The following is a 25405-nucleotide window of genomic DNA, read 5'->3' as shown; positions in this document are numbered from 1 at the left end:
GGATGGAGAGAAGGAGGGTTGGTTTGTTTTTTATTCTGAAGAAAAACTTCTAGTTTTGCAAATAGAAAACATTTTGAAAATCTCAAAAATAATAAAGATAAGAACTCCACTTTCATCATAACCTAACCTCTTTCACAGAATCCGTACACAACTTTATTATAAGGAAAATATAAGTACCATATAAAGGATCGCTTTTGCCTTCACATATGCAAGAGGCATACAAGCGAACTTATTCTTCCTCTCCTTCTTTACACGTGCCTGAATCTCACTTCTCGTTTTCCCCTTTGCCACTTCCCTTCTGCTGCGCCCCTGTGATGTCTCCCTGCGAGCTGCTAGCATGACTCGCTGGTGTGACCAGAGTCCTGGCCCATTCTCCGAGAGGAGGATATCAGAGTCACCGTCTTTCTCTTTTAAGCCCCTCGTAACAGACAGCTCCTATTAATGTGTGTTTTCTCTTGGCCAGGGAACAAGCAGCCTCCTCAAAAACTGCTGCTAGTGACCTCAACCCTGGCACGAAGGAAGTAGCTGCTCTTGCGAAGGAGCTGCCAGCTGTGCCATACTTCTCTGTGTGTGGCCAGTATCAACAGCAAACCCATGAGAAGCTGGTCTGAGGCCATAAACAGCAAGTTGAATTTGGACTCTAGACGTTGACAAGTGAATGCCATTTAGTCCTGCAAGCACCCAAGCTTTGAGGTTTATTGAATGGCTATACAGGATTTCACTGGTACCTCTACAAGCTATGATAAACATCTTTGGTAATCCAAATACAGTCTCGATATTGCAATAAAATTGCTTTGCTATGAATTAAAAACTGAGCTATAGATTAAATGGATGTTTTGAAATCAAATCCAAATACTCTTCACTACAGTCCCATCTAGGTGATGGCCCCTATCTGTGATCATCTGAAGACAAAGCAGTTTGCACACGTAATCCCATTCCGCCATATGTATATGCTGTTGTTTAGAAAGTAATTGTGGTCATTTTGAAACTGTCTGCAAGTATCAAGTTCTGCTAACATCACTTAGGATGGGATGTTTGGACGTAATTATCTTGGAGTGTCAGAACTCTGGACTCCTACATTTATCAATTATTTTGTCTTTAATATTATTTTGTCTTTAACAGCAATGTAGTTTTGAAGGCATACTGAAGTTATTAAAAAAGCTCTGTATGGTTCTTCTTTATGGAATTTGTCACAGATTATTTTCTAGCCTTTAAACTAGATGCCAAGAGTTAGCTTAAGACAAAATAAGATAACAGATTAAAAAAAGGCAATATTTCTATTTTCTGGTTAACACTTACCTCTGTGAACTGTATAAAGTAATGTAAATTTCCTGAGTCTGCAGAGAGCCTAAAACAATAGCTTTAAGAGAAACAGGAGGTTGCCCCAAATATCTCGGGATAACCTAAAGAACAGTTAGGGCAATCTATGATTCAACTACAGATTTTTGCAGGAAGAATATTTCTGCAGTAGTGAAGTTGGATGTGTGGTACTGCTAGATGTAGTGACAGGTAGTGGGGCAAAGAGAGAAGAAAGGCAAAGGAATGAGCAAGAAAATGAATGCAGTCCTGCTTGCCTAGACCATGTGATAATTATGATTACTAGAGGTCCTGAGCCATCAGCCTGAAGTTTTTGAGTATGTTTCTCCTCCGAATCACATCATCACCAGCACCATTACCTCAGGCTGGCTCAGATTACCTAAGTTACATTGGAACCCCAAGAATTTGAGTTGTTGTTGTGCTACCCTGCTGCGTATCACAGCCACGCTTAATGACTCCCTCTCTCTCTCCAAATAATTTCTCATCAAGAAAAAATGTTTCAGTTCTTGTCTACCAGCACAGCATCTGTGAAATCCTTTTCTCCAGAACAGCTCCTTCTACTTGGACAGACCGATGAAATCAGAGTTGTCTCTTCTAGGTATACAGTTGAGCCACTGGTACTCCAGAGAACAAGCCATATTTATTTCAGTATTAGTGATAAATGAATAACAATCCGTTCTGTATCTCCTCCTGACTGAATCTGGATAACATGGCCTGTTATTCTTCTCAGCATCTTGCAAGTACCAGAGACCAGCGGATGCAGGATCAGCTGGGAAAATTCTCAAAGAACAGGGTAAAACTGACATTCATCCCTTGATGGCTGCCTTGTTAGATAAATTGCTCTATTCATGTTTTCTATTTGATTTTCATCAACTTGCAGATGATCCAGTAACAGATGTAGCCACTAGTTCTTTTGTGTTAGTTTTTTTTCCCCCAGCTATGATATGCTAAATGATTTCAGCCTTACACCAATTATCCATGGCAAAGGATTATTATTGCCTGGGGTTGTACCTAGAGATTTAGTGAGCTAGTGTACAAAATGGCTGACTTCTACTCATTTTTATTTCTTGCAGGAAGAGAGCAAGCAATGCTGTTTCATATTCTGTACTCACTTCCTAATTATTTCCATATTTAGTTAGAGAGATTAAAAGCAATCTGTAAAGCTCTTTACGACTTGGGCCCTGTCTGTTTTGGGGAGGAAGGATGGTCTATGGTCGGAGCAGTGGAAACTGAGGAAATTGAGGTTGGATTCTTGGCCCATTGCAAGGCGTTAGTGACCTTGGGTTGTAGCTAGCTCAGTCTCTTTGTGCTTAACTCACCATTGATAAAAAAAGAATAAAACTCCTCTGTCTGACAGGAATATTTTTGTATGTATACAAAGATTTTAGAGACACTCTGGTTTTACTTTGATTAATGCTTTATAAATACCTATGTAAATAATTTCAAAGGCAGAGTTTTTCTGCATTATGCTCTCTCCTGACACTCGAGAAACGGAAAAATATACCAACATACTTCACGTCTCAGTATTTGTGGTTTATGGATGACGGCAAGTTCCTTCCCTTTCTTTTTATAGTACTTGATCCAGAAAATTATTTTTCTTTCTACCCTTAGAGAGTGAAAGTCAGTTCACCTTGACAACACACTATAAGCTCTCTATATTTGCCAGAATGGATGGAGATGACAGATATGTTATTTGGGTAGAGGTGATAGGTTTTTTGGAATCATTTGACTTGCACAATAGGAAAAACCTTTAACCAGCCTTACCTTTGTTTAGTAGTTGTGGCTCATATCAGCAACAACATAGGTAAAAACATTTTATAATGTAATAAAACTTCCCTGGGCTGTGGAACCAAGGAATCCTGGCTTCCTATGGCGTATGTCTAAAGCGCGAGCTCTTGTCAAGATATCTGAGTGTCTAGCAAAGAGCAAGCTCGTACTGCAACTGCGTCCTCAGGGAAGATACTAGAGAGGTTGCTCTCTTCTCTGCCCATCACCTATTTTCTCTAAATTGGAAGGAAGTCTATATCCTGAGTATGAATTTCACTTGAAACTGGCTGATGAGCACAGAAGTATTAGGGGGGGCAGATGACGAGAAAGACAGGTGTACAGATAGCATGATAACCTGAATTTTGTTTCTGCAGAAAGCCATCATAAAAAATGAACTGAATAATGCTTCTGAATAACAGTAGCAGAGGCAGGTGATAACTTCAGCAGCATGCAGTCTCACAACAGAGAGCAAAGACTGGTCTCCTCTCTGAGTCCTGAAAAACCCCATAAACAACCCTTAGTTTGTTTTTGTAACAACAACTGTCAAACATTATGACAACTATAAAAAACAAGATGAAGATGAACACATGACTAGACAGATCGAGACTGGACAATGATTGCCACGTTCTCAGTGCCAAGGAGTGCTCTTGGCTCTTATTTTGGTGGATGATGCTTTGACCTTCAAAAAAAAAATAAGCATATACCTAAAGGTACAGGGCTACCTGAAGGTATACCCATCCTGCCACCTGCTTTCTTAAGCTCCACTGCAATAAGTCATGTCACCCAGTGTTTGAATTTCTCTAAGGGTCTTTGAAAGGAGACTGCTTATTGCACTGACTCTATGTTAATAATCTCCTAAATCTTCAGAATGCTTGCTGATTGCTTGCAGGGCCCAGGAAGGACTTAGTTTTTCTGCTGCTTTACAAAACTTGACTTCTGGGGCTTGGGGTTTTGAAAGTGAGATTTGCAGGATGGAATTGGTGGAAGGGAAGTTCGTTTTCTGACTGTGAGGCACACAACAGCTAGAAAAAGGATGCGAGATAGGGTGCAAAGGTGCATAAAATATTCCTCAGACACCTGATTTGTGGGTTTCCCTATGCACTTGGAGCTGAACCAGTTGCCAGCTACTTTGGTCAGGAAAAAACTTCCCCCAGGACTGTTGGTTTAGTTTTCCACCTACTCCATAACAGGGGAAGTAGTCCACTCTGCAAAAAACGATAATATATTGGCAATAGACCAGAGTCCTCCTACTCTCTCCCAGTGACCCTGTTGTAAATGTGACTTTTACAGAAATATGCTGAGGGTGCCAGGGAGCAGTCCGTGCGCCACGGGCCTGTTTTTGGCTCAGTCCCGCGTGCACAGTGCCCGAGCAGCCTCCGCCATCCGGGTGTCGGGGGGAGCGCACTGCCTAGCTGGCCCATTCAGAAAACGTGCGCTGACAGCGTTTCTGCACGGTGGTACGGAGCTGCCGGCAGCACAGCTGCTTGTGCCGGCAGGGAGAAGCGAGGTTCGGTGGGATTTCTCCAGGCACGCTGCTGGGCCAGACTAAAAATACCTGTGTGCATACGCAGAGAAGTTTCTCGCTAAGTGATTTTACAGTGACCTGGGATTTCTTGGGGTTTCTTGGGGTGGGTGGAAAGAAGGCCTAGTTGTTTGCCAGCCCACTTATTCAGTCCTGAATACTGGCATTTCTGTAATAGCTGAAGGCAAAGCCAATGAGGCCAGCGGCTTTATCACCGTGCCTCGACGGCACTGCTGGATGATGCGCGAAGCTGTCACACCACCAAACAACTTTCACACACGTTAAACGGGGAGCAAGAACCGGCGTTTCGGCCGCTCTGTGTCAGGGCTTCACCGCAGGAGCTCCGGCTGCCCCACGCGACGCCCTGAAGAGGCGGCGGGGATCCGCCGAGTGCCGCAGCTACGGCAGAGCCCGCCGAGGGCTTGGGGGCAGCCGCTGAGGCCCCCGGCGCCCCGGGCGGTTGGGGTGGGGCGGTTGGGGTGGGGCGGGCGCCACCGGGGCGGGGGCGGGGGCGGGGCGCGGCCGGCCGGGCGCGGGGCGGCCGGCCGGGTTTACAAGTGCTGCGCACCCCTCGGCAGGCGCCGCCGATTGGCCGAGCCCTTGCCAGTGACATCAGCCGGCTCACTTTTCATTGGCCGGCCGGTTGCTGGGACTGTAGGGCTTCCAGAGAGGCACTTAACCCGCTCGGCGCCGCGCGGCCGCCCCGCGCGCCGGGCGCCGCGGGGGGCGCCGCGGGGCCCTTCCAGCCGCCCCTGCCGCCTGCCGAGCGAGAGCGCGGCGCCGGCGGCGCCCCGCGAGGCGCGGGCGGGCTGCGGCAGGGCAGCCGCGACGGGGACGCGGCTCCCCCTCGCCCGCCCCGCTCGCTCCCACCCCCCCCACGCGCGCCATCGCCCTTTTAAGCGGGCGCGGCGAGGCGCCCGGAGTAGCACGCGGCATGGGGAGGGAGCGCGGCGATTGGCCGGGCGGCCGCCCGCTGGACACACCCCCCGTGCAAAAAGGCCCTTCTGAGTGGAAGGGGGAGAAGGTAAACAGAGCCGGCTCGCCCTGCCCGCTGACCAATCGGGGGGGCGGGAGGGGGGCTCCGAACCTGACGTGATGGGATTCGGCGAAACTGTTACTGAGCAGCAGCACGCGGGCGGCGAGCGCAGCGCGGGGCGCGGGGCGGCCAGCGGCGCGGCGGGCGCGCCCAGCGGCTCCAGCCTCCTCCCCGCCGGCGGCCGCGCCTCGGCGCCCGCCGCCGCCAGACCCGGCCCGGCCGCGCGGCCGGCGCCCGGCGAGGCGGCGCGCCGCGCCTCGGCGCTGCCCGGCGCCCGCTGAGTGTCACCGCTCCCGGCGCCTCCGAGGGGCGGCGGGCGAGGGAGCTGCCCCGGGGCCGCCCCGGGCTTCGCTGCCCTCCTCCTCCTCCTCCTCCTCCTCCTCCTCCTTTTTTGGGCCCCCCGGGCGCGGACCATGGCTTGCGGCCCCCGGCGCGGCGGCGCGGCCGTCCCCGCGGGCGCGCACTGAGGCGCCCCGCGCCGCCGGGGGGCTCGGCGGGGCGCGGCCGGCAGCGCGGAGCGGAGCGGGGGGCCGCGCCCGGCGGCGGCGCAGCGCCCGCACCATGTCGGCCGTCGCCTACATGGACTTCGTGGCCGCGCAGTGCCTGGTGTCCATCTCCAACCGCTCGGCCGTGCCCGAGGCGGCGCGGCTGAAGGTGCCGGGCGAGGCGGAGGTGGGCAAGGAGCTGCGCGACCCCCGCGACGCCTGGAAGGACTACTGCACGCTGGTGACCATCGCCAAGAGCCTGCTGGAGCTGAACAAGTACCGGCCGCTGCCCGCCCCCTCCGTCTGCAGCGACAGCGTGGAGAGCCCCGACGAGGACGTGGGCTCCGACAGCGACGTGACCACGGAGCCCGGCTCCAGCCCGGCGCGCAGCCCGGCGCCGGGGCCGCCCGCGCGCCTCCGCGGCGCCGCCGCCCCCAAGGCCAAGCTGGCGGCCGAGAAGCGGCACAAGTGCCCCTACAGCGGCTGCGGCAAGGTCTACGGCAAGTCCTCCCACCTCAAGGCCCACTACCGGGTGCACACAGGTCAGCGCGGCCGCCCGCGGGCCTGTCCTCGCGTGAACCCCGCGCCTCGCCCCGCTCCCCCCGCCCTCCTCCCCCTCCGCCTTCCCCCTGCGCGTCCCCCTCCCTCCCCGAAACTCCCGCCGCGGGCCCCGCCGCCGGGCGACGCCAACTTCGGGCCGCCGGAGCCCAGGCGGCCGGTCGGCGGCGGTGGCGCGTGGCCGCCCCGGCCGGGCGCCGCGACGCGGCGCTGCAGCGCGCCGCTCCCCCGCTGACGTGACCGCCCCGCCGCTGCGGAGCCGCTGCGCGCGCAGGTGCCCGGCTGCTGCCCCGGGGGGGTCCCGGCTGCTGGCGCGGCGGCGAGCGCGGGGGGAGCGCGGAGACGGCCCTCCTTCCCTTTTTCTTTCCTTTCTTTCCTTTTTTCCCTCTTTCTTCCCCTCTTTTTTCCCCCTTTCTCTCCCCCCCCCCCCCCCGGTGTAAACGAGCAGGCTTCCTCGACGCCGGCATTTCGCGCTAGCAGAGATTTTGCCCCGTATTCTACAAATACAGCAAGGGCCGGAGGCGAAAACCCCTATCTGCCGATGCTTAACGGCTGGCTTTCACTCTTTGAAGTTGCGTTTAATTCACGGGATTTGCAGTCCGTGTCCTGGTGTCTTGGTTTAAGCTTTACTCGGTGCCGGGGAGCCTGAATGTCTCGGGATCCTAGCGATGGTGGCGCGGATGCTGACACGTAGGGTGGTCGTGGCTACGAGTGCGTTGCCGCCGTGCTGTATCTCGTTTCTGGCCTGTGTGAAGTGAACTGTTAATCTCGGCAGAGCTCCTCGCAGAGGCGAGGCAGCATCTCCTTGCATAGTAATACATTGGCGCCTTTGGCTTTCGCTGGCAGACCTGTTCAAGCAGGTGAAGGACCACAGGGGCTAGAGGGGGAAATCTCAAAAGCACGTGCCCTAAAAACCTGGGTCAACCCTACGGGCTCCCAATGGAGGAGACTTTCTTCAGGGAGTTGGTTTACTTGGCACACCCTACCAGCAGGTTAACCTCTGCTCCCCAGATGTGGCTCACTTGGCCTGGAGGATTTGGCCGCTCTCCATACGGTGTTGGCATCTGCTCTGCCTGGTCGTTCCCTTCTATACCTGTTATCACAACCCAGCTGAGGTGGCATTTTCCACAAGGCCTTCGTTCATAAGACTGTGTGTTTTAATATCCATGTACTCGACCCAGTGGTTTAGAGGGTGTGGCAAAATGAAAACCTAGTGATAAAAAATATCTGCTGTAGCAATTCTTAGTTCCCCTGGCTCCGCCTGAGAGCTAAGAGCACAGTAATTGTAGACTTTCTTTTTTTAAAGCCCTTTAGTGCAAGTGGCTGAATAAAAACCATTACATGTCTGAATTGCAATTGGGGTCACAGTGCCGGTACACAAGGCTGCTTAAAAATTGCTCTAAATTAAAGGGTGGTGCATGAGTATGGAGAGGAGTGGATCAAAGGAGACAAAGACTGCCAGCGTTGATTTTGCATGCTTCACATCTGTTTTGTAGATGACTGATCTTTTCTGAATTTTATATATTATCACTGATGGTAAGCGGTGAGGTACAAAATGAATATCTCAATGAGAAACATAGCACGAGGCATTGCTTTAGTATTTAGCTGTCTGGGTAGGGCATGGCCAAATCTGAACTTTGGCTAAACTGCTATTGCTCTGGCTTGCCTGTTCCTCTACTTGTATTTGCATTGCAAAGAAGGAGACATGGAGTTGGCTGCCTACCTGTGCACTGCCGTCCCTGCTGGCAGGTTTCTTGTATGCTTAGCTCAAGAGGTCACAAGAAGGAGGAGGAGTGCTGGATGTAGTGAGCTCTGTGGTTAGACAGTTAGGAGCGTTTACCTGATCCAAGAAAGATGGTCAGTGGTGACCCTTAACTACCCTCAAGGTCTACCCCAGGGATTGTTGTATTATCAGTTCAGAGATTTCAGCTCTAATGCTGTTTCGGAGGTTGAACTTAACCAATATCTTGCAGAATTTTGGCTCACAAGTGACAAAGGAAACACATTAGTATCATTTCCATGTAGTACCCATAATGCAGATATCCACCCTGATATGGAGGCTGAAATAAGCATCAATTGGGATAGCATTTTGGGTGTTGAGATGCAAATTAATATACTGCACAACCCACACAGTTTGCTGTAAGCAGTATTGTCATAAGTATCTTTTGAAGTGCCATGAGGTTTACAGCATGCCACCCACAAGTGGTTGGCCTTAACTCCAAGTATTAAATGTTTACTTCACATACATTAGTGTATCTTCACTGTAGTTCTGTGTAACTAAAAACACCACAAATATCCAAAGTAATAACCATTCAGAGTTTTCTGGTGTGAACAGAGTTAGTTGTAGATAACTGAGGCACTAAATGATACTGCTAATGCTAATTATTTTTGTAAATGGTAGAACAATTCCATAGCAACAGTGAGATATGATTGGACCTCCAGAGTTATTCATAACTACGTGTTGCAGAGAACGTTAAACTCCTCAATACATTTTCTTCCATTTTTTTAAAATCATTTCTCTCTCATATCTCTGAGCCTTTTGAATCCCTTCCATCTACTTTCCATTTTTTTAATCTGAGATGATTTTCCAGGCCATCAGCTTGGTTTCTTGCTGCTTGTAGCCTTTAGTTGAAGTAGCTACATATCCACTAATGGAAACTTCCTGGTCTTAGATTTTTATCATTTATTCTCCCAATTCTTGGAAAATGACCTCAGGATTTCTGTCCACACCCATGATCTTCCTTGTACCAGCATCCGTTTTTACTCATGGATGCTAGCTAATCAAGTTAGAAGGCTCTGAATACTGATGTATGCTGTTGAGAATCTGAACATTCACTGGACCGTCTTTTGTCATCTAATGGAAAGTGAGACATGAAATGACAGATGAAGTTAGAAGAACAAAGACTCAATGTTCAAAGGTTAAAGGTCTGTGTCTTACTAGTAATTCCCTCAGCCTGTTGGTTCAAAGGCATCCGATATTTCAGAGACTAAAAATACGAGTTGTAACTATTAGCTTGCATGAAGTTTGGGCCTTTGAGTTTAGTTCAGTTTCCAGAAGACCTATATTACACGTCCATCCAAAATTGTCTTCTGTGGTGATCTTAATGAAAAAGACAGTTGATGATACTTGCAAAAGCTTGTGATACAAGGGCAAGCCTATCACTACAACTAAAGTGTTGCCTTTCTCATCACTACTACCCAAAAATAACTTGGAATTTGTTGTTTAAATTGTGATGTCCTGGACAGGAGCACTATTACAGGTAAGATTGTTCCATGTGAACTATTTCCAGTAGTATCTCTGAGATGCGTAGTAAAAGACACAAGGTGGCATTATCCCAAAGAGCTCATAAATCAAAAGCTGTTTGTCTGGAGGGCAGATGGAGGATGTGCTATACAGAGTGACCTTATCTTCACAGATAGCATTATGAGAATAGGACATGTAATCCTTTCTGCCACTTCCAAACTTTAGTTTTGAATTTACAAGAGCAGTCCATCTGCAGGAGAGTCTTCAGTATTAAGGTGGCATGGGCAAGTCTTGCAGACTTTTTCTTTGAAGGCCTTCTGAGCATAGAAGAAGACCCAGACACTCAGGCAAGATGTGGACAAGACAGAGCTGTAGAAGCAATGCAGAGGTCAGGAGAAAGCAAGTGACAATGCAGAACAAGAAGATGACAAGTATGAGCAGATAGGCAGAAGGTTAGCTTGAAAGCTTGAAAATACAAAGGCTTCTTCAAACAGATGATTATGGCAGTTTAAGAGGGCTGCAAATATGGTTATTAACTTAAAAAAAGAAGAAAGAAAAAAGGAAAAGAAAACTTAACAGAGAAGGATGTGCAGGCCAAAGGACTTCCAAGGAAAATAAAGGCAAATGAGAGTAAACAAGCAATCTCAGTCAGAAGGCCTGCCCAAGGAGAGCTGAGCAAAGGGCAAGATACCAAAAGAAACATAGGAAAGAATGGCAGGAGGAACTAAATTAAGGAATGTATCTGTGATAAGGTGTAAAGGAAAGCCAATTAAAGGGTATATGGCAGCTGAGACCAGATCCTCCTCGCTAGGAAAAAGAGTAGAGAAGGTACCATGAAGCTAGTTTGTGTGATGCCTCTTATAGGACCTGTAGAAGTTTACTTGCTTGGGGAGATGAATCCCAGACACTTCCCAGAATTAGTGCTACAGTTTGGGAAGTCCATGCCTACATCAGGTACTCTTAAGAGGCTGGACATACGAAAAAGAGCTGTTGTGTAAGTTCTCCCTCCTTAACCAGGCTTTGCAGTCAACTATGTCACTTTGTATATCAGCTCCAAACAATGCAAGGTTTTCTAACATTGGGCACTGCATACGCCCTTAAACTCTTTTGACGTTTTGCTCTATTTGATAGTCAGTAGAAGGCTGTGGGCAGAGGCATGGATCCATGGATCACCATTTTGCAAAGTGAAGCTGAGGAGCATTTCTGGTAAAAAGGAGAGATAAACACTGCAGCTGATGAGTGCGGCAATCTAGATATCACAGCGCTGGGGCAGGCCCCATATCAGTTCAGTGTGGTTTAGACAGAGCTGCTTTGTCATTTGTGTTCTAGATAATTGCTACCTCGACAGACTGTACAGATGCTGATATGCTGACAATCCTCTGCTTACCTAGAGCTTTCTGGGGTGTTTTATGGGAGCATAATCTGAAATTTAGCATTTTAAGCTCTTATCCAGCTCATGCGACATCACATTGCACCTTCCTTTATAGAAAGACCAAAGGGCAGAGTGGACCCAGCAGGATATTTTTACTAAAACGAGAGCTCCATCTGAAACCCCTGTTCCCAAGAATTTATAAAAATGTTATAAAAAAAAATTCCTGGAGTGCTAATAGGCATATTTCCAGGTCTGGGAGAAACATGATCATATTGCCTGGAAGCCTTGCTAGCTGAGCAAAGCAGACAAAAATTATATAGATTGCGTTCAGTGTCGCCCAACTTCCTGTTGTGTTTTTTTTTCTTTTTTTTTCTTTTGTAAGTTAAGCGAGAGTACATTTCGCAATGGGAAAACACCCCAGAGAAGCTTGCACGGGTTGTATTAATGCAGTCACTGTAAGGAAGTGCACATACAGGAGAGAAGCAATGAGCAGGCATCACCCGTACAAATGTGGCTCCTGTTGCCAGATGGATATATTGAAAATGCAACTCTAGTGTGTTCCTGCACACTGTTGTGCTGTGGTATTGAAGACCATGTGCTGGCATCACCTGCTTTTTTTTTGTTTGTTTGTTTGCATGTCTTGCACTCCTAGCTGCTAGGATCTGTGTGGGAACAACCGTTCCCCTTCATTAACTGCAGTACTGTTCTGCACCACACTGTCATTCATTGCCTCACAGAGCTCCCAAACCTGCGACCGGAAGAGCAGGGAGAAGCCAAGCTGAGATTAAAAGGCCAGACTCTGGGGTGGTGATAGTAAGGCACATTGCAAATAAACGACATTATCACAAATAAACATTATCAGCTAGATGCAAGCTACGGTGACTATGAATAGCCTGAGAACACTCTATAAATTTGAACGAAGCCTGTAGAAATGTTGACTAATGAATTTACAGTAAAATAATGAAAATGATTTGATCTTTCTGAATACACAAAAAATTGAGACCAGTGGTATAACTTGGTGCAGTCAAAGATGGACAGAAGCATTAAGCCATGTGTGTTTCTGGCCTCGAGCATTAAGCTTGTCTGTGCATGAGCAATTTGATAAGATAACCACAGCTCAACTTCCCTCACACATGTCTTCAGAGAACAGAAGAACATATTGCAGTGAGGGTAACACTTGGTCTCAGAAGCCGAGCTTAGCTGCTGCCCACCCAGCTGTGGTAGGCCCTAAGGACATGTTGACTGTGGATACTTTGGGCCAGCCCCACTGGCGTGGGGGTTACAACACCTATCTGTAGAGGCAGGTCACTGTGCAGAGTCCAAAGAAAGGCCTTCAGCTGAGCACCTCAAAGAGGGAGCCCCCCAGGTGCGCACAGGCTGTCTGTGCCCATATGTCATCTGTAGTTCAGTTCCTGGCTGGAGAGGATGCTCCTTTCTAGGATGTCTAGCCATGAATCTTCTGAAGCAAGGTGCCTGTGCCAAGCCATTCCTTTTTGCGTTAGAGGGGAAAAAGTCCATAACACCATTGTACCCAGCAGCTCAGTAGTTGGAGAATGCTACCAGCAGCTGAAAGACCTGTTTTTCAAGTCCCTGCTATGTGGAGTTTGGAGAGAGTCTCCTCTGACTGGAACAAGTTTCCGCCCCTTCCCTGTTGAAGCAGCTCCTCTTTAACAAGTATTTAATTGTTTAGACCAAACAGGAACCTAAATCTAGTGCTCCTCCATCCCAGGTAAGTGCCATAAGCACCAGACTATGAGTTGGTCTCTCTCCATTGCTCAATTAATATTTCAGTATTGCTGTAAAATGGAAGAAGTTCAAATTGCAAAAAAAAAAAGGAAAGGAGATGAGGTAGAAAGTTACTCCAGAATACCCAAGAGTTTACTGCTGAGTTTACTCCTCTTCGCTATGAAAAGTGTGGGCTCTGTGGCAGGATTTTAAGAGGTCTTCCATTTCCTAGGTAGCTCCCCTGACTGATGGATACCAGGGAGTCCAGTCCCCCCAGGAAGGCCTTTTCTAAGGCAAACAAGGAGGAATCTAGTCCAGCAGAGAAGCTCCAAGGATATACCTTACATCTGACATCATATCAGATGGGGGTAACAGCAAGACTGAGTCTCACAGGGATTTAGGCATGAGCTAGGACTCTCAGCGGCTCAGCAGAGTTGGGTTTTAGCAGGTGCTTTTGCATCTGGTCTTTTGAAAGAAGCTCAGACACCTGCATGTGTAAGCAGCTGTTGAGTGGTGGTTTTGAGAATGCTGGAGCAGTCTAAATACTTACTGAAGGCAGCTTTTTAACACCTTAATCATCCCATTCAAGATGTTTTAGTCCTGAGTCTTGGTGGAATAAACTACTTGGTGCAAATTATCCATCCATTGCCTATCGTGTAATCACCTGTCGCTGATTAGGGGTCTGTTTGATCTGTTGCCAAACTAACTGGTCCAGATTTGAGTCTTTTAGAAATCTTTGTTTTATACAAACAGTACCTACGTGCTCAGCACTGATCTTGCTCTGTGCTGCTTCTCACCAGTATCCATAGCTTTGTGGTTGCCATGTGTTTTAATGATCCAATTTTGGAATATCGCAGAACAGGAAAAAGGCTGCCTGAAAGGCCTCCAATCCACTGCCCAGAAGTGGGTGTACAGATGCATGTGAGATTTGTCTTCATCAGAACACCTTGGATTTTGACTGAGTGTCCATGTCCCACAGGAAATGACTCACTCAGGATGTGTGTGGGAAACAAGGACACTGGAGGAAAAAGTAAGAGAGACCTCAGGTAACAGCTATTCTGGGGCAAGGAAGAAAGCCTGTCCTTCCTTCCCCCCCCCCCCCCCCCCCCGGCCTTTTTTTTTTCCTCCTGCAATAAGCTGGACCGTGTTCATAGCGTCTGCAGAACCTGCAATACTTCAGAAGATGCTGAGACACTCAGGAGTGGTGGCTGAATGGGGGGTCGTAGAAGAAGAAGAAGAAAAGAGGAAAAAAAACCCCAAAAAATCAAAAAGACCAATGAAAGCCAAGGATTGTAGTTCAGGACCAGATCTTCCCAGGATACAAAGGTGTCTTTGGACAGTTCAAGCTCCAGCAGCCATGGAGGTTCAGGAGGATCTTGAAAGACAAAGGCAAGAAGAAGGTATGTGAGATTCTCTTATTTGAACCATGCAAAGTTGATTCTCTATGTTGAAGCCATGGGAGTGCTGCTCCCCCATCCCCATGTCCCAGCTTCTTGGAAACACTGGTCCTGTTCTCCTAAGTAATTTTGCTCTTGCCCACTGACAACAGATTTCCTTATTTCAGCATGAGCAAAACTGTTTTCCCATCTCCCTTTTTGCCATCAGCTCACTCAAATTTCAGACGGGGGGGTTGGCCCTACTTTAGTCCTCGGTCATGGCTAGCTATGCCATGTCACATGGCCAGACATAGAGTGGAAGTCGAGCACAGACATTGCATCCCAGAAGTTGAACTCAAACCATTCTTCAGTTTTGATAAGCAATATAGGTGCTATTATGCATCCCAAGCAGCACAGTTCCACCATCTACCTGTTGATCTTTTCATTGGTGCATAGGTCAGTCAAGGATGTCTAGCTGACCATTCATGCAGCTGTAACTACACTCCATTTGACTTTCTAGTTAATATATGAAGCACTGTCATTAGCATTATTCAGTAGCAAACTGCACTAGCTAGCATAGACCCCAGACTCTGGAATCATGGCTGTGTCCAACTTTGCTTCTGCCACCCCAAAAAACAAAGTGAGAAGTCTAGAAAGCTATTCATCTTGGCCAGACTTCCATCCACAATCTCTGAAAGTCTTCTATAAAGTCAGTACTCAAACAATTTTTAGTAATTATTATTTCACTGCTTCACAAAAGCTCAGTTTGCTGCAGTCCTAGAGCATGTCCTGTTGTAAGTCAAGAGAATAGCCCAAGTGTGTGATTGTCAGCTTTGTCTTCTGCTTTTTCAAACACCGGGTTTTCCCCTGCCACCACCCCCTATGGAAAAAAAACTCAGCCCAGAACTTGTCTGCCACTGGCTTGTCTGAATTAAGTCATCTTTGTTAAAGCCATTGACCTGCAGCTCCCGACCTCGGTCATCCACATCAAAGGCAGCATTCTGTAGTGAGAAAACAAGTAGTGAATCAGGATGGTGGGTGCTACTGTATTATTAACAAGTCTACTAATGTGCATTTTTTCTTCCTTTTTTCAGAAACCCTTGCTGCACCAAGACCACAACATGGAAAATCTGACACGTCTCAGAGTAGGGCAAAACTAAATAATTGACTGTCTAGTCAGAAGAAAATGGAAAGTCAGCTGCTTTGGGTCATACAAAGCAGCTTGGATACAGAGTTTTAACTCGGAGAAGGAAGAAATTCTCCGTTTGAGGGAGAGGGTGAGAAGAAAGAACAGGGTGAAAAGATCAACTGAAGCAAAAGAGCAGAGACAAAAAGGCAACGGCATGTACATCCGCATGGGTTTTAAAATGAGGTGGAGTTGCAGAAGCAAGAGTTGTGCAGACTCTAGAGAGGATCTGTGAAGAGCCAAAGTCAGTCTGCACTGTTTCCCCCATCCCAGCATATACTGCTTTCCCAGATCCATCCCTTGAGGCAAACAGGATGAAGAACGGCAGGTCTACAGACGCACCTATTCCAATAACCTGTAAACCAACTTCTGTTCATTTGTTGCTTCTGTTGTTACTTCTGTAAGCCTCCCTGGATATATTTTGAATAAAGTTTACATCTTTTATGATCAGATTGCTATTGCACATAATTTTGAGTTATTGTTGATGCATCAACATTGGTCATTTTTTCATCACTTAATTAAAATCCAAGCTAAGCCATAGCTTAAAACATGAGAATTATGCTGCCACCCAAAGGAAATTATATTTAATACCACTCAGTTTCGGTGTGCCTGTTTCAAGCGTTAGCCATACTAATCCCAAATATAAAGACGGGAGGAAAAGCATATGAAAAAATATATGGCTGACTTGGATGTGGCACAGAAATTAATAGCACCAGATGGAGGCAGCACCAGCATGTATTGCAGCTTTTTGTGCCATTGCTTGTCTGGCTGTGTATGAGTTGCAGCATACCTCAAGACTTGTTTGTTCTGTCGACTTTTGCACAAACACCTCTCTGGTGCTTTAAAAAAATATTGCATTGAATATAACCAGCAGATAAAATGTGCATCTTTGCTGAGTGCACAATCATCACATGTCAACAGACATCTCTACTTTGCTTTAAAAGCATTCTAAATGCATACTCCACTGTTGCTCTGCATCTATTAAGTCAGTCACTGAACCACCATCTCTCTGGGCTTGTGTAATTGGTTATGGCTTTCTAACTAAGGGGAGCAGTAGATTTCCAGGCTCAGAGACGATCACTGAGGGCCTGGAAGAGTCTCCCTCCCCCTCGTCTCTCTGCTCTTGAAAAGTCTAGAGTTTTAACACTTTCTTGTAGCACGGATTATGCCTGGCCTACTTTTATATGCGCGTCTCTAAAGTGGTTGTGACAATCTCCTAAAGCTTGTATTGCCAAGGTGATGAAATCGTTTTCTGTAACTGTACTTTGGGACTTGGCTGTAGGCGTCTTGCGATGGGCTCCAGTTGTAGTTCTCGTGTGTTTCAGGAAGTGTTCATATCTTTTAGGGACCTCTGCTGTATTTGCCACCCTGAGCACATAGGCAGCTCTTCCACTTATAGAGGGGCATACCCACCCCATGCAAGGCTCTCTGTGGCCTTCATAACTCCACCTGTGAATGATGCTCTTACCTAGGTACTGTGGCACTGCAAGCTTATCAAAGCAGTCTTGAGCAAGTGCTGCCTTTTCTAATACCCCATCACTACATTACACTTAACACATATTCCTGTATCACGTGAAATGGCTATGCAGGAGAATGACGGTGGAAGTCACACCACTCCCATTGCATTTCAGAAAGAATTCCAGGAACCAGGCTCCATTTTTTTCCTTGCTTCCCACAAGTACTGAAAAAGTAGGCTGGTTTCTCAAGGGATATATGGGGTCAGATTCAAAACACCTGCTTTTAGGCACCCAGTTGGATATTACGGTGCCTCGAATGTAGACGCTGAGCCCCAAATATAGTGATCCTGTTTATTTAGCCTAAGTACCTGATCTCTAATAGAATTAGGCCCTTCTGCTGGCTGAAGAGTCGCCAGGTGAGTGATAAGAAATGTTGCCTCTGGGGAAGGGGCAAGGATGCCTGAACTTCCTCTGCTGCTCTGGAGTATAGGTACCTGACATAGGGCCAGATAGTAAATGCCTTCACATACATAGGATTTACAGTATTTCTCCCACTTCTCTGGGGGATCCGGAAAGCTTTCTGCACCTCCTTCTGATGCCTGCCTCAAGAAGCTGTGACAGAAACCATAAGATAGCTAGTAAAAGAGCAGTAAAGTGAAATGCTTGACTGGTAGCTCTTTATGATTGCACACATCTCCCAGTGCCACTCTGCATTGTAGCTGTGATCATGGCCTTCACACAGGTGTGAGCAAACAGATAGTTTTAATTAATTTCCTATGTACAGGCAGTGGTTATTATTCAGAAGAACTTCCAGCCACATCTGAAAACATACAACAGGAAGCCAAGAAGCCTGTAAAAAACCCACAGGTCAGAATGACTTGCAGGGATGTCTCCTCAATGCTCTGGGTTAGTGCTCCAGGCTAAGCTGGCATTTTGCTACTTCTGCTTTCTCCTTCTCTGACTGGTCTTGCTGTAAGACGGGGAAAGAAAATGCACAGGAAGCAGGCTAGGCTGTGGCTGGCATAAAAGGCTGCTTTAACATATGCAGTCTAATCATCTCACTAAAAGTGTACCAAATGCTGGTCAGTCCGGGACAGTGTAGTTTGCCTGTCAAGGAATACCATATAATTAGGAGCTTAAACCATTAAAAAAACTGCATTATTTAAGAGGCCTTCACGAGCGCTTTCAGTGCCCATTGCGTGGCTGAATCTCAGCTTATCAAGTCCGTCGTCTTCCTCTTTGTCTTTCTCTTTGATGTTACATCGTTTGGATGCCATCAGTCATTCCCCACCTCCCACCGCCCCCACTCTCCCTACAGCACTGCAATACTTTCCATTCCCCTGGTTGTCCTCCTGGCTTCTGGGCTATTCATTCCTCTTTAGTCTGGTCTTTCGTCTTTCGTCTCTGCTGTTGTGTCTGGGGAGTATTCCAAGGCATACTTTCTTGTAAATGACTCCCTTTTTTGCGATCTGTAAATGTAAAGTGAGCTTGTGTGTTGTGCCAAACTTCACAGTATCAAGAAATACTGGAGTTCTTGAATTTCTTTCCAACTCTTCCAAGTTGGAAAAACTCCTGGGATAGCTTTTATATTTCATGGTTGACTATAAATAGCTGTCAAATAGCTGTCATTTACATTCCCTTCAGGAGATTCTTAAGAAAGGGAATCAAGGCATCAAAATGCACTGGTACATGGTGTCTGTGACTGAAAGCTTTCATGCAAAGTTAACGTTTTCATTTCCTTCTGTGACATGTAATTGAGTCAGCTTTGCAGGTGAGGAAGAATTGGGTCTGTGACTTTATGCAAGACCCATGCAACCTGTAGAGGTAAACCGGAGGGATTTGAGGTGCTGGAGAAATTGTAGTGAGTACAGTTCACTCCAGACATCTTGTTTTTTAATACAAATGTGTTGTGTATTTGGGGTTAAGGTGGTTGGTTTGGTTCTTTACCACCGTAGCAAACATTCATATTGATAGAGCTGTGAATAGTGAGATGACTTTCTTGCCCTCAAATCAGCTATCTAAGAGATTGAGGGGAATCCTTTATTTTCTGGAGCGGCATGGATTTGTAGGGGGAAGGGACAGGAAAAGAGAGGGGAGCACAGGCCTTCTCTCTATAGGCACTGCATTTTTGCTATACCTATTTTAGCCCTGGGGCTGCGCAGATCTCCCGTTTACCTCCCTGCTCAATTCTTCCCAGACTGGACTTACTTGTCCTAGGTGAAAGATTTTTTTTGGCTTCTTTTCTAATGGTTACAGATGATTTTATTCAGCAGAATGGAAGTGTTAGAGGAATAATACTGGTGTTCCTTTCTCAAGCCTCCGTAGGGAGCTCAACATAAAAATTGTACAGGAATAGGCAGAGCTCATCTGTTGTTATGACAGCATTTGGGGTCATGTAAGGTTCTGCACTAGAGTGCAAGTTTCATGCGGTTGGAGGGGGTTTTGGCTCCTGCTAGAGGTGAGACTGAAACCTGATGAAGTGAGTGATCAACAGCTCTGCAGACACTGGCGCCATGGCAAGAAACCAAGGCAGCTTTTCTGCTCAGCAGCGCGTTCCCTCGCTTCTCAGCTGCCCTGCTGCAGCGAAGCTCGTACCTGTTCGTACCCGCTCCCCTAAACTCCTTGTCATCCTTTCCTCCCACAGGCGAGCGACCATTCCCCTGCACGTGGCCCGACTGCCTTAAAAAGTTCTCTCGCTCCGACGAGCTCACCCGGCACTACCGAACCCACACGGGCGAGAAACAGTTTCGGTGCCCCCTGTGCGAGAAGCGGTTCATGCGGAGCGACCACCTGACGAAGCACGCCCGGCGCCACACCGAGTTTCACCCCAGCATGATCAAGAGATCCAAAAAGTCCAGCTCCAGCTCCTTGTGAAGGCAGAGCTGGCCTGGGGAGGGGAGCGGGGGGAAGCGAGCCGCAGTGAGGACGTCGTGAACGGCGCAAGAGCAGCCTGCTGTGGTACCGCTCGTGGTCCCCACTCGCGATTTGAAAGCACATGTAGCCGAAGTTCAAAAAATAAATACTCTGTGCCCCCCCTCCCCACCCTTTGCTGGGAACAACAGTCTTAAACAAGTGAATTGCAGAGTGCGAGCGAGGAAAGGGATGGCGATCAGACTAGGCGATTACTTTCTTTTGTAATTTAAAGCATTGACACTGGTGTATATATGTCGGACTGGATGGTTTGGCCTGTGACACCACAGTAGCGTGATTCCAAGGTCTTTGTGATTGCTGTGTCATGAACATGTTTCGTTGAACAATGTAATGCTGCTTGTATTTAAAATTTGTTGAGTAAAACCACTTTCCGAGTCACTTAAATAATTCTCAAGTAAAAACTCCATAGCACATTTTAGAAGTGGATTTACTTCTATCTCAGAATGATCCTCCATTTAGAAAGACTGTTAAGAGAAACATTGCATCTGTTACTAATAGCATCTGATTGACATACAGAAATAAGGTGAATTTATACTCAAGAAGACCCATTAAAGTAAATGGGTCTTTTTAATTTTTTCTTTGTATTAACTATACTTTTGAATATAAGCTGCACTTTTTTTCCAGTAAAAATGTGTATAATCCAAGCAGATACTTAAAGCAAAAAAAAAAAAAAAAAAAAAAACCCAAACAAACCCACAACAGCTAAGTCATTTTCTGACAGTATGTGTATTTAGCTCCATTATTCACTTACCTGAAAAAAATACAAGTCAGCCTACATAATGTGACAGGGTTATGAGGGCAGAAACATACATCTCTCAGTTGATCATATACTTTCATTTGACAATAAATACCGTACTGTACTATAGAAATGCCACTAACAGTGCTTTATTCTGCTGTGTTTTGTTTGAGTGGATGCATAACAGCAGCTACCATCTTTATAAACTGCTGCTTTTTTAAAGGTTTTTTCTCTTCATACACTTGCCTTAAAGATTTATTCTCTTCATACACTTGCCTAACTCCTGCAGAATCCAATGGGAGTTGTGTGTGCTTATGGAGAGAGTAGACCTTTCCTTAAGAGCACTCTGCTAATGGAAACAGCTAAAATTATTGCAAAGAGCACTTTGAAAGGGCTCCTATATATCTCTTTAGAGCTGTTTCTGTAGAGTATGGGGGAAAACCGCAACCTAGTCGGAAATACAGCACGGAAGGTATGTCGTAATATTCCTTATGACATAAGCTTCCCTAGGTACTTTGCATAGTACCTGTGTCATGTGTGACACGTCAAATACTGATAAAGGCAATATTGCATTTATTTTAAATCTGTGTTTTGCTCTTTCAGAGGGGCAAAAACATCGCTGAAGGAAAACGTTAAATCATTGTCATTATCTGAATATTTCATCTTTGTTTATGTTAAAAGCGTGAAGTGTAAGAGGTTATCAGTGACTTTTCCCTCCCCAACTATTTATAGGGGGAGAATTATGTTTACACATTTTTCTTTCCAGAAACATTCTTCTTCTGTTCTGTTTTTACCCCTTCCTCCAAAAGAGGAGGGGGAGGTGCAGCCCTACTATGGAGACTTAGGGCCAAATTCATCTCGGGAGTAATCACACTGAAATCCGAAGTGTTTCCACTACAGATGAATTTAGGTCATCTTGTAAAATTTTGTACATAAAAATCTTGTTAGTACACCTGCAATTACAGTATCTTATTGTTTTACCTGATAAAAAGCTTGCTTCCTAGAAACAAACACGAAAAATCAACTCAGAGAGTAGAGTATTTTCTTCTACGGTTCTATATGGCTTTCAGCATTAGAAATCAGTTTGCATATAGTGTTTTTACCTGTGTAGTTTATGATAAATTCCGTCTATGTGAAGAGAACTGCTTTTAAGGCATTAGGGATATTGAGCAGTCTGTGGAATAAAAAGGGATGTGTTTTCTTCAGTGAAGACATCAGGAAACCAAGCACACTTTCTACCTCCGTTTCAGCTTTTTGAAACATTTATTTTAGAAACCAAACTTTAATTTCTGGTGTCCAAATTGGGTTGTAGGGACATACGTTCTTCCTAATAAAAATAGGTAGCCTCAGTGTTTCTGCTGAGCTAGAAATACACCGAGAGTGTTCTGCTTATCAGTACTGTTAATGCTGCCTTGTTGAGTGGGGTCAGGGCCACACGTAACCCAGTGAGATTCAAAGGAGCGCTCACGTTCATCTTCATTTTTCTCTGTGAAGATCACACAAACTTTAGAGTCAGTCCTACAGTCCGTATTGCTGCCATTTTGTAGGACAAGTGCACTTGGAAAATTAAGGCCTGATCCTGTGAAATACGAGACACCCTCACATCCTATCGACTACAGTGGGGAGCTACAGCTGATAAGCACCTCTTAAATCAATATGTAAATGTTTGGGTCACTTAGCTACCAGGATTAACCTACGTATGGATGTAGATGTCCAACTTTAGGGATCCCAGCTTGAGTATTTGGGGTAGAACGCACATTTAAAGAAATGTCACTGTTTCTTCAAATTCTGAAAGAATTAACAGATGGGGAGTACTTTGGTCCATGCAACAACAGAACATGTAGACTCATATCATTATTACTTGTGACAAGACCCCGTTTCTGAAAAAGCCCTCCTAAATAGTAACTGATTTGCTCTAATGTATACTGTATTTCATCGTAGGACAGACGGGATTAATGTGATTCATTAACCACTAACAGAATACATTGGGAATGATCAGGTTTGGAGATTTTTATTTTGTTGTTCTGTTCATTTGGGTTTTTGAGTTTTTTCTTTTAGTAAAAGCGAGCAACGGATCTAACACATGAAATAAACTCCAGGTTACTTCTTTGCATCTTGAAGTTAAGTTTAGGAAGACTGTTGCGGTTGTTGGAAAAGAAAGGAAAATCAGGTTCTCTAATAACGTATGTACTTGTACTATTTTGGAAATACTTAGTGCTGAAGTTAGGACAGCTCCTCTCCTTGGTTAAGAAAGCCCATTACTATAGAGAAGCCATGGCTTTAAAGGTATAGCTATACAACATACATCTTTTTTGAACAATTTTTCATGACCTGTATTACAGATCTATTTTCAGTTTGCAGATGGACTTAGCCCAGCATACACCAGACTGGACACATACTTCAAAATGCTGTTTTACAGATTAGTGATCTGTGACACTGTAAAATACCAACTTTCCGACAGTTTAATCAGTTTTATTTTTGTACAGTATTCGTATCCTTTATAAGTTATTTTGCTGTCCTGTTTTGTAAATCACATGAAATTGTAAAAAAAAGAAAAGAAAAAAAAAGTAGGCATAGATGTTTTTGTACATATGTATATATATTGTCCAAATAAAAAAAAAAAAGGAATTAAAATAGCAAATGTTGTTTTGAGTAATTGGAGTCAGAGAGTGATCATGAAAACCAGTCTGGATCATTGTAAAAAAATACTGCTGTGCATGATGAAATCCATGAGTTGAGTGTAATACAAGCCAGCTTCAAAGATCCCAGTGTTGCTAATCATTGTTAAACTTGGGTGTTGTTTTTCTGCTTTTCCCAGGTATTCTCCCAGACATTCCTTCTCTCACTGCTGCAGGGAGACAACAACCAACTGTGGCACAACTTGCAGTGGGGGAAGAATATCACCTCATCAGCGTACTCTGGTTCCCAGGGAGTTTCTCTTCATTGCTCAGTGGCTTTTGAGTTCAAACCAATGCTCTTCCTTGCACCATGCGGCTGCCCCATGAGCTAATGATGCTTCAGCCTGTGCTGCCGTACTGCTGCCTCGAGATTTCCCTGCATTTGGAAGGATTCCCTAAAGTAAGGAGCAAACCCACCTGTTCAGCCTCTGAAGGATGGCAAGACAAGAAGCCCAGTCCCCCAAAGCTCACTGACAGTTAACCAGGACTAGCTAAAAGCAACTACTTACACAAACTAACTTAACCTGGTACCTGAATTGTGCTAGGGTGTGGTTGCAAGGTCAGAGCCAGACCCAAGGGAATATTGAACCCTCTGGAAGGGCAGGCAGAGACACAGGGGTGGGATAGTGCCATCTGCAGCTAGAACAAGGTGTGTAAGCGGACACCAGGTTTTGACATGCTAGTTCTTGTTTGGTGGTGTGGTCGTTTTTATGCCCAGCCATGGGAATTTTCTGTGTGGAGACTGAACAGCCAAAAGACAAACACACCAAACTCAACACAGTTTTCTGATTTTCCTGTCATCCTTTCTAGGAATAGAAGGACACAGGGCTGGGGCGTTAAGCTCATTCCCCTACAATCCCATCATACCTCATTTTTCACAAATTTATCATTCCTCGCTTAAAACAAGCTGATTTTTGCCTTTAGAGATCTGGAAATGCTACCAAAATCTTCCTAGTGTAGACAAGGCTTTAGCCTTGGGAGGACATTTCCAACCGTTGCGATCTAAGAGACTCTGCAGAATAGCTCTCACACTAATGATGGAGATTTTGGCTGGACTAGACATGACATATGAAGAATCAAAACATTCCAGTGGATGCTGGCAGTAAGACTTCAGCTACGAAATGAGGAGGTGAGTGTCACCCTGAATACAGACCAACTGATTCGGAGAGCATGGTTTCTGTAAGGACATGTTTCCCCCCGCCCCCTCTACTGCGGGGAGAAGAAAGGCAACATGACATGCAACGCCATAAAAGTTCAGTTAAATGCATGCAGCATGGTTCAGAAAACCACATCCAAGGGTAGTATCCTGCCTCCTAGGGTGACTTCTTTCACTTCCATCAGAGTCTAAAACACGTGCTGTTCAGCACTCATTTAGAGCCAAGGAGTTAGGGAGGTTTCCTTTCTGCAGCAGAGCTTCACAACAACTGCTGCTTTCCCCATGGCTTTTGTTCTGGAGCCAAAATCTCCTCCAGGTCAAGCTCTTCTCTCCCAGGCACATCAGACAAACTATGTCAACAGTAACTTAATGCAAAGTCACAATTGTCAGAACAATGTACTTACCAAAGTCCACTTTAAGGGATTGCCTTAAAGCAAAGGAAGCTTGCCCAATGGCAGGAATTGTGCAATTACAATGCTTTCAGTGCCATTCTGTCCTCAGCTGAAAACTTCCCTGGCCACTAAAATATCTCCTCAAAAAATGTCTACAGATATTATGGAACTCTTCCCCTTCTAAAAAAGGGAACTTTTGATTGTCATCATTTTTAGTCCTTAATAAATACTTATTTCTGAATCACTATACATTGTATTTTTCCAGTTTATATATCTGCATATGGAGCTCACCTATTCCTTTAGGGATCAGAGTCCCTGTTGCTTTTAACGTCTATTTTTGAAGTAGCTGTAACTGTTTCTGGTTTTTATCGGCTTGTGGCCCCCAACTTACAACTGATAAACACTCTGTTGTTTTTCATATCAAAAGCCCTCAGCTTCTGTTTTAGTATTGTCTGCTGCCTCTTAGG

General features: G+C 45.9%; 1 protein-coding gene across 3 annotated transcripts; it reads left to right on the top strand.

Moving 5' to 3' along the window:
* Positions 1-5637: 5637 nt before the first annotated feature.
* KLF9 (KLF transcription factor 9) lies at positions 5638-25185 on the top strand. Of its 3 annotated transcripts, XM_064502666.1 has the most exons (4): positions 5638-6669; positions 14006-14056; positions 14181-14426; positions 15497-16040. In XM_064502666.1, the coding sequence occupies exons 1-4, from the start codon at positions 6204-6206 to the stop codon at positions 15568-15570; spliced, it is 837 nt and encodes a 278-aa protein (XP_064358736.1). In that variant the 5' UTR covers positions 5638-6203; the 3' UTR covers positions 15571-16040. The 3 variants fall into 3 exon arrangements, with proteins under 3 accessions (XP_064358736.1, XP_064358739.1, XP_064358737.1); XM_064502669.1 differs by lacking the exon at positions 15497-16040 and having other exon boundaries at positions 14006-14072; positions 14181-14314; XM_064502667.1 differs by lacking the exons at positions 14006-14056; positions 14181-14426; positions 15497-16040 and adding an exon at positions 19690-25185.
* Positions 25186-25405: the final 220 nt, after the last annotated feature.

Source organism: Dromaius novaehollandiae, chromosome Z (genome assembly GCF_036370855.1).
Source record: "Dromaius novaehollandiae isolate bDroNov1 chromosome Z, bDroNov1.hap1, whole genome shotgun sequence".
Lineage (NCBI taxonomy): Eukaryota > Metazoa > Chordata > Aves > Casuariiformes > Dromaiidae > Dromaius > Dromaius novaehollandiae.
The sequence above is the reverse complement of the archived record's forward strand: the minus strand, read 5'-3'. Positions and strand labels throughout refer to the sequence as shown.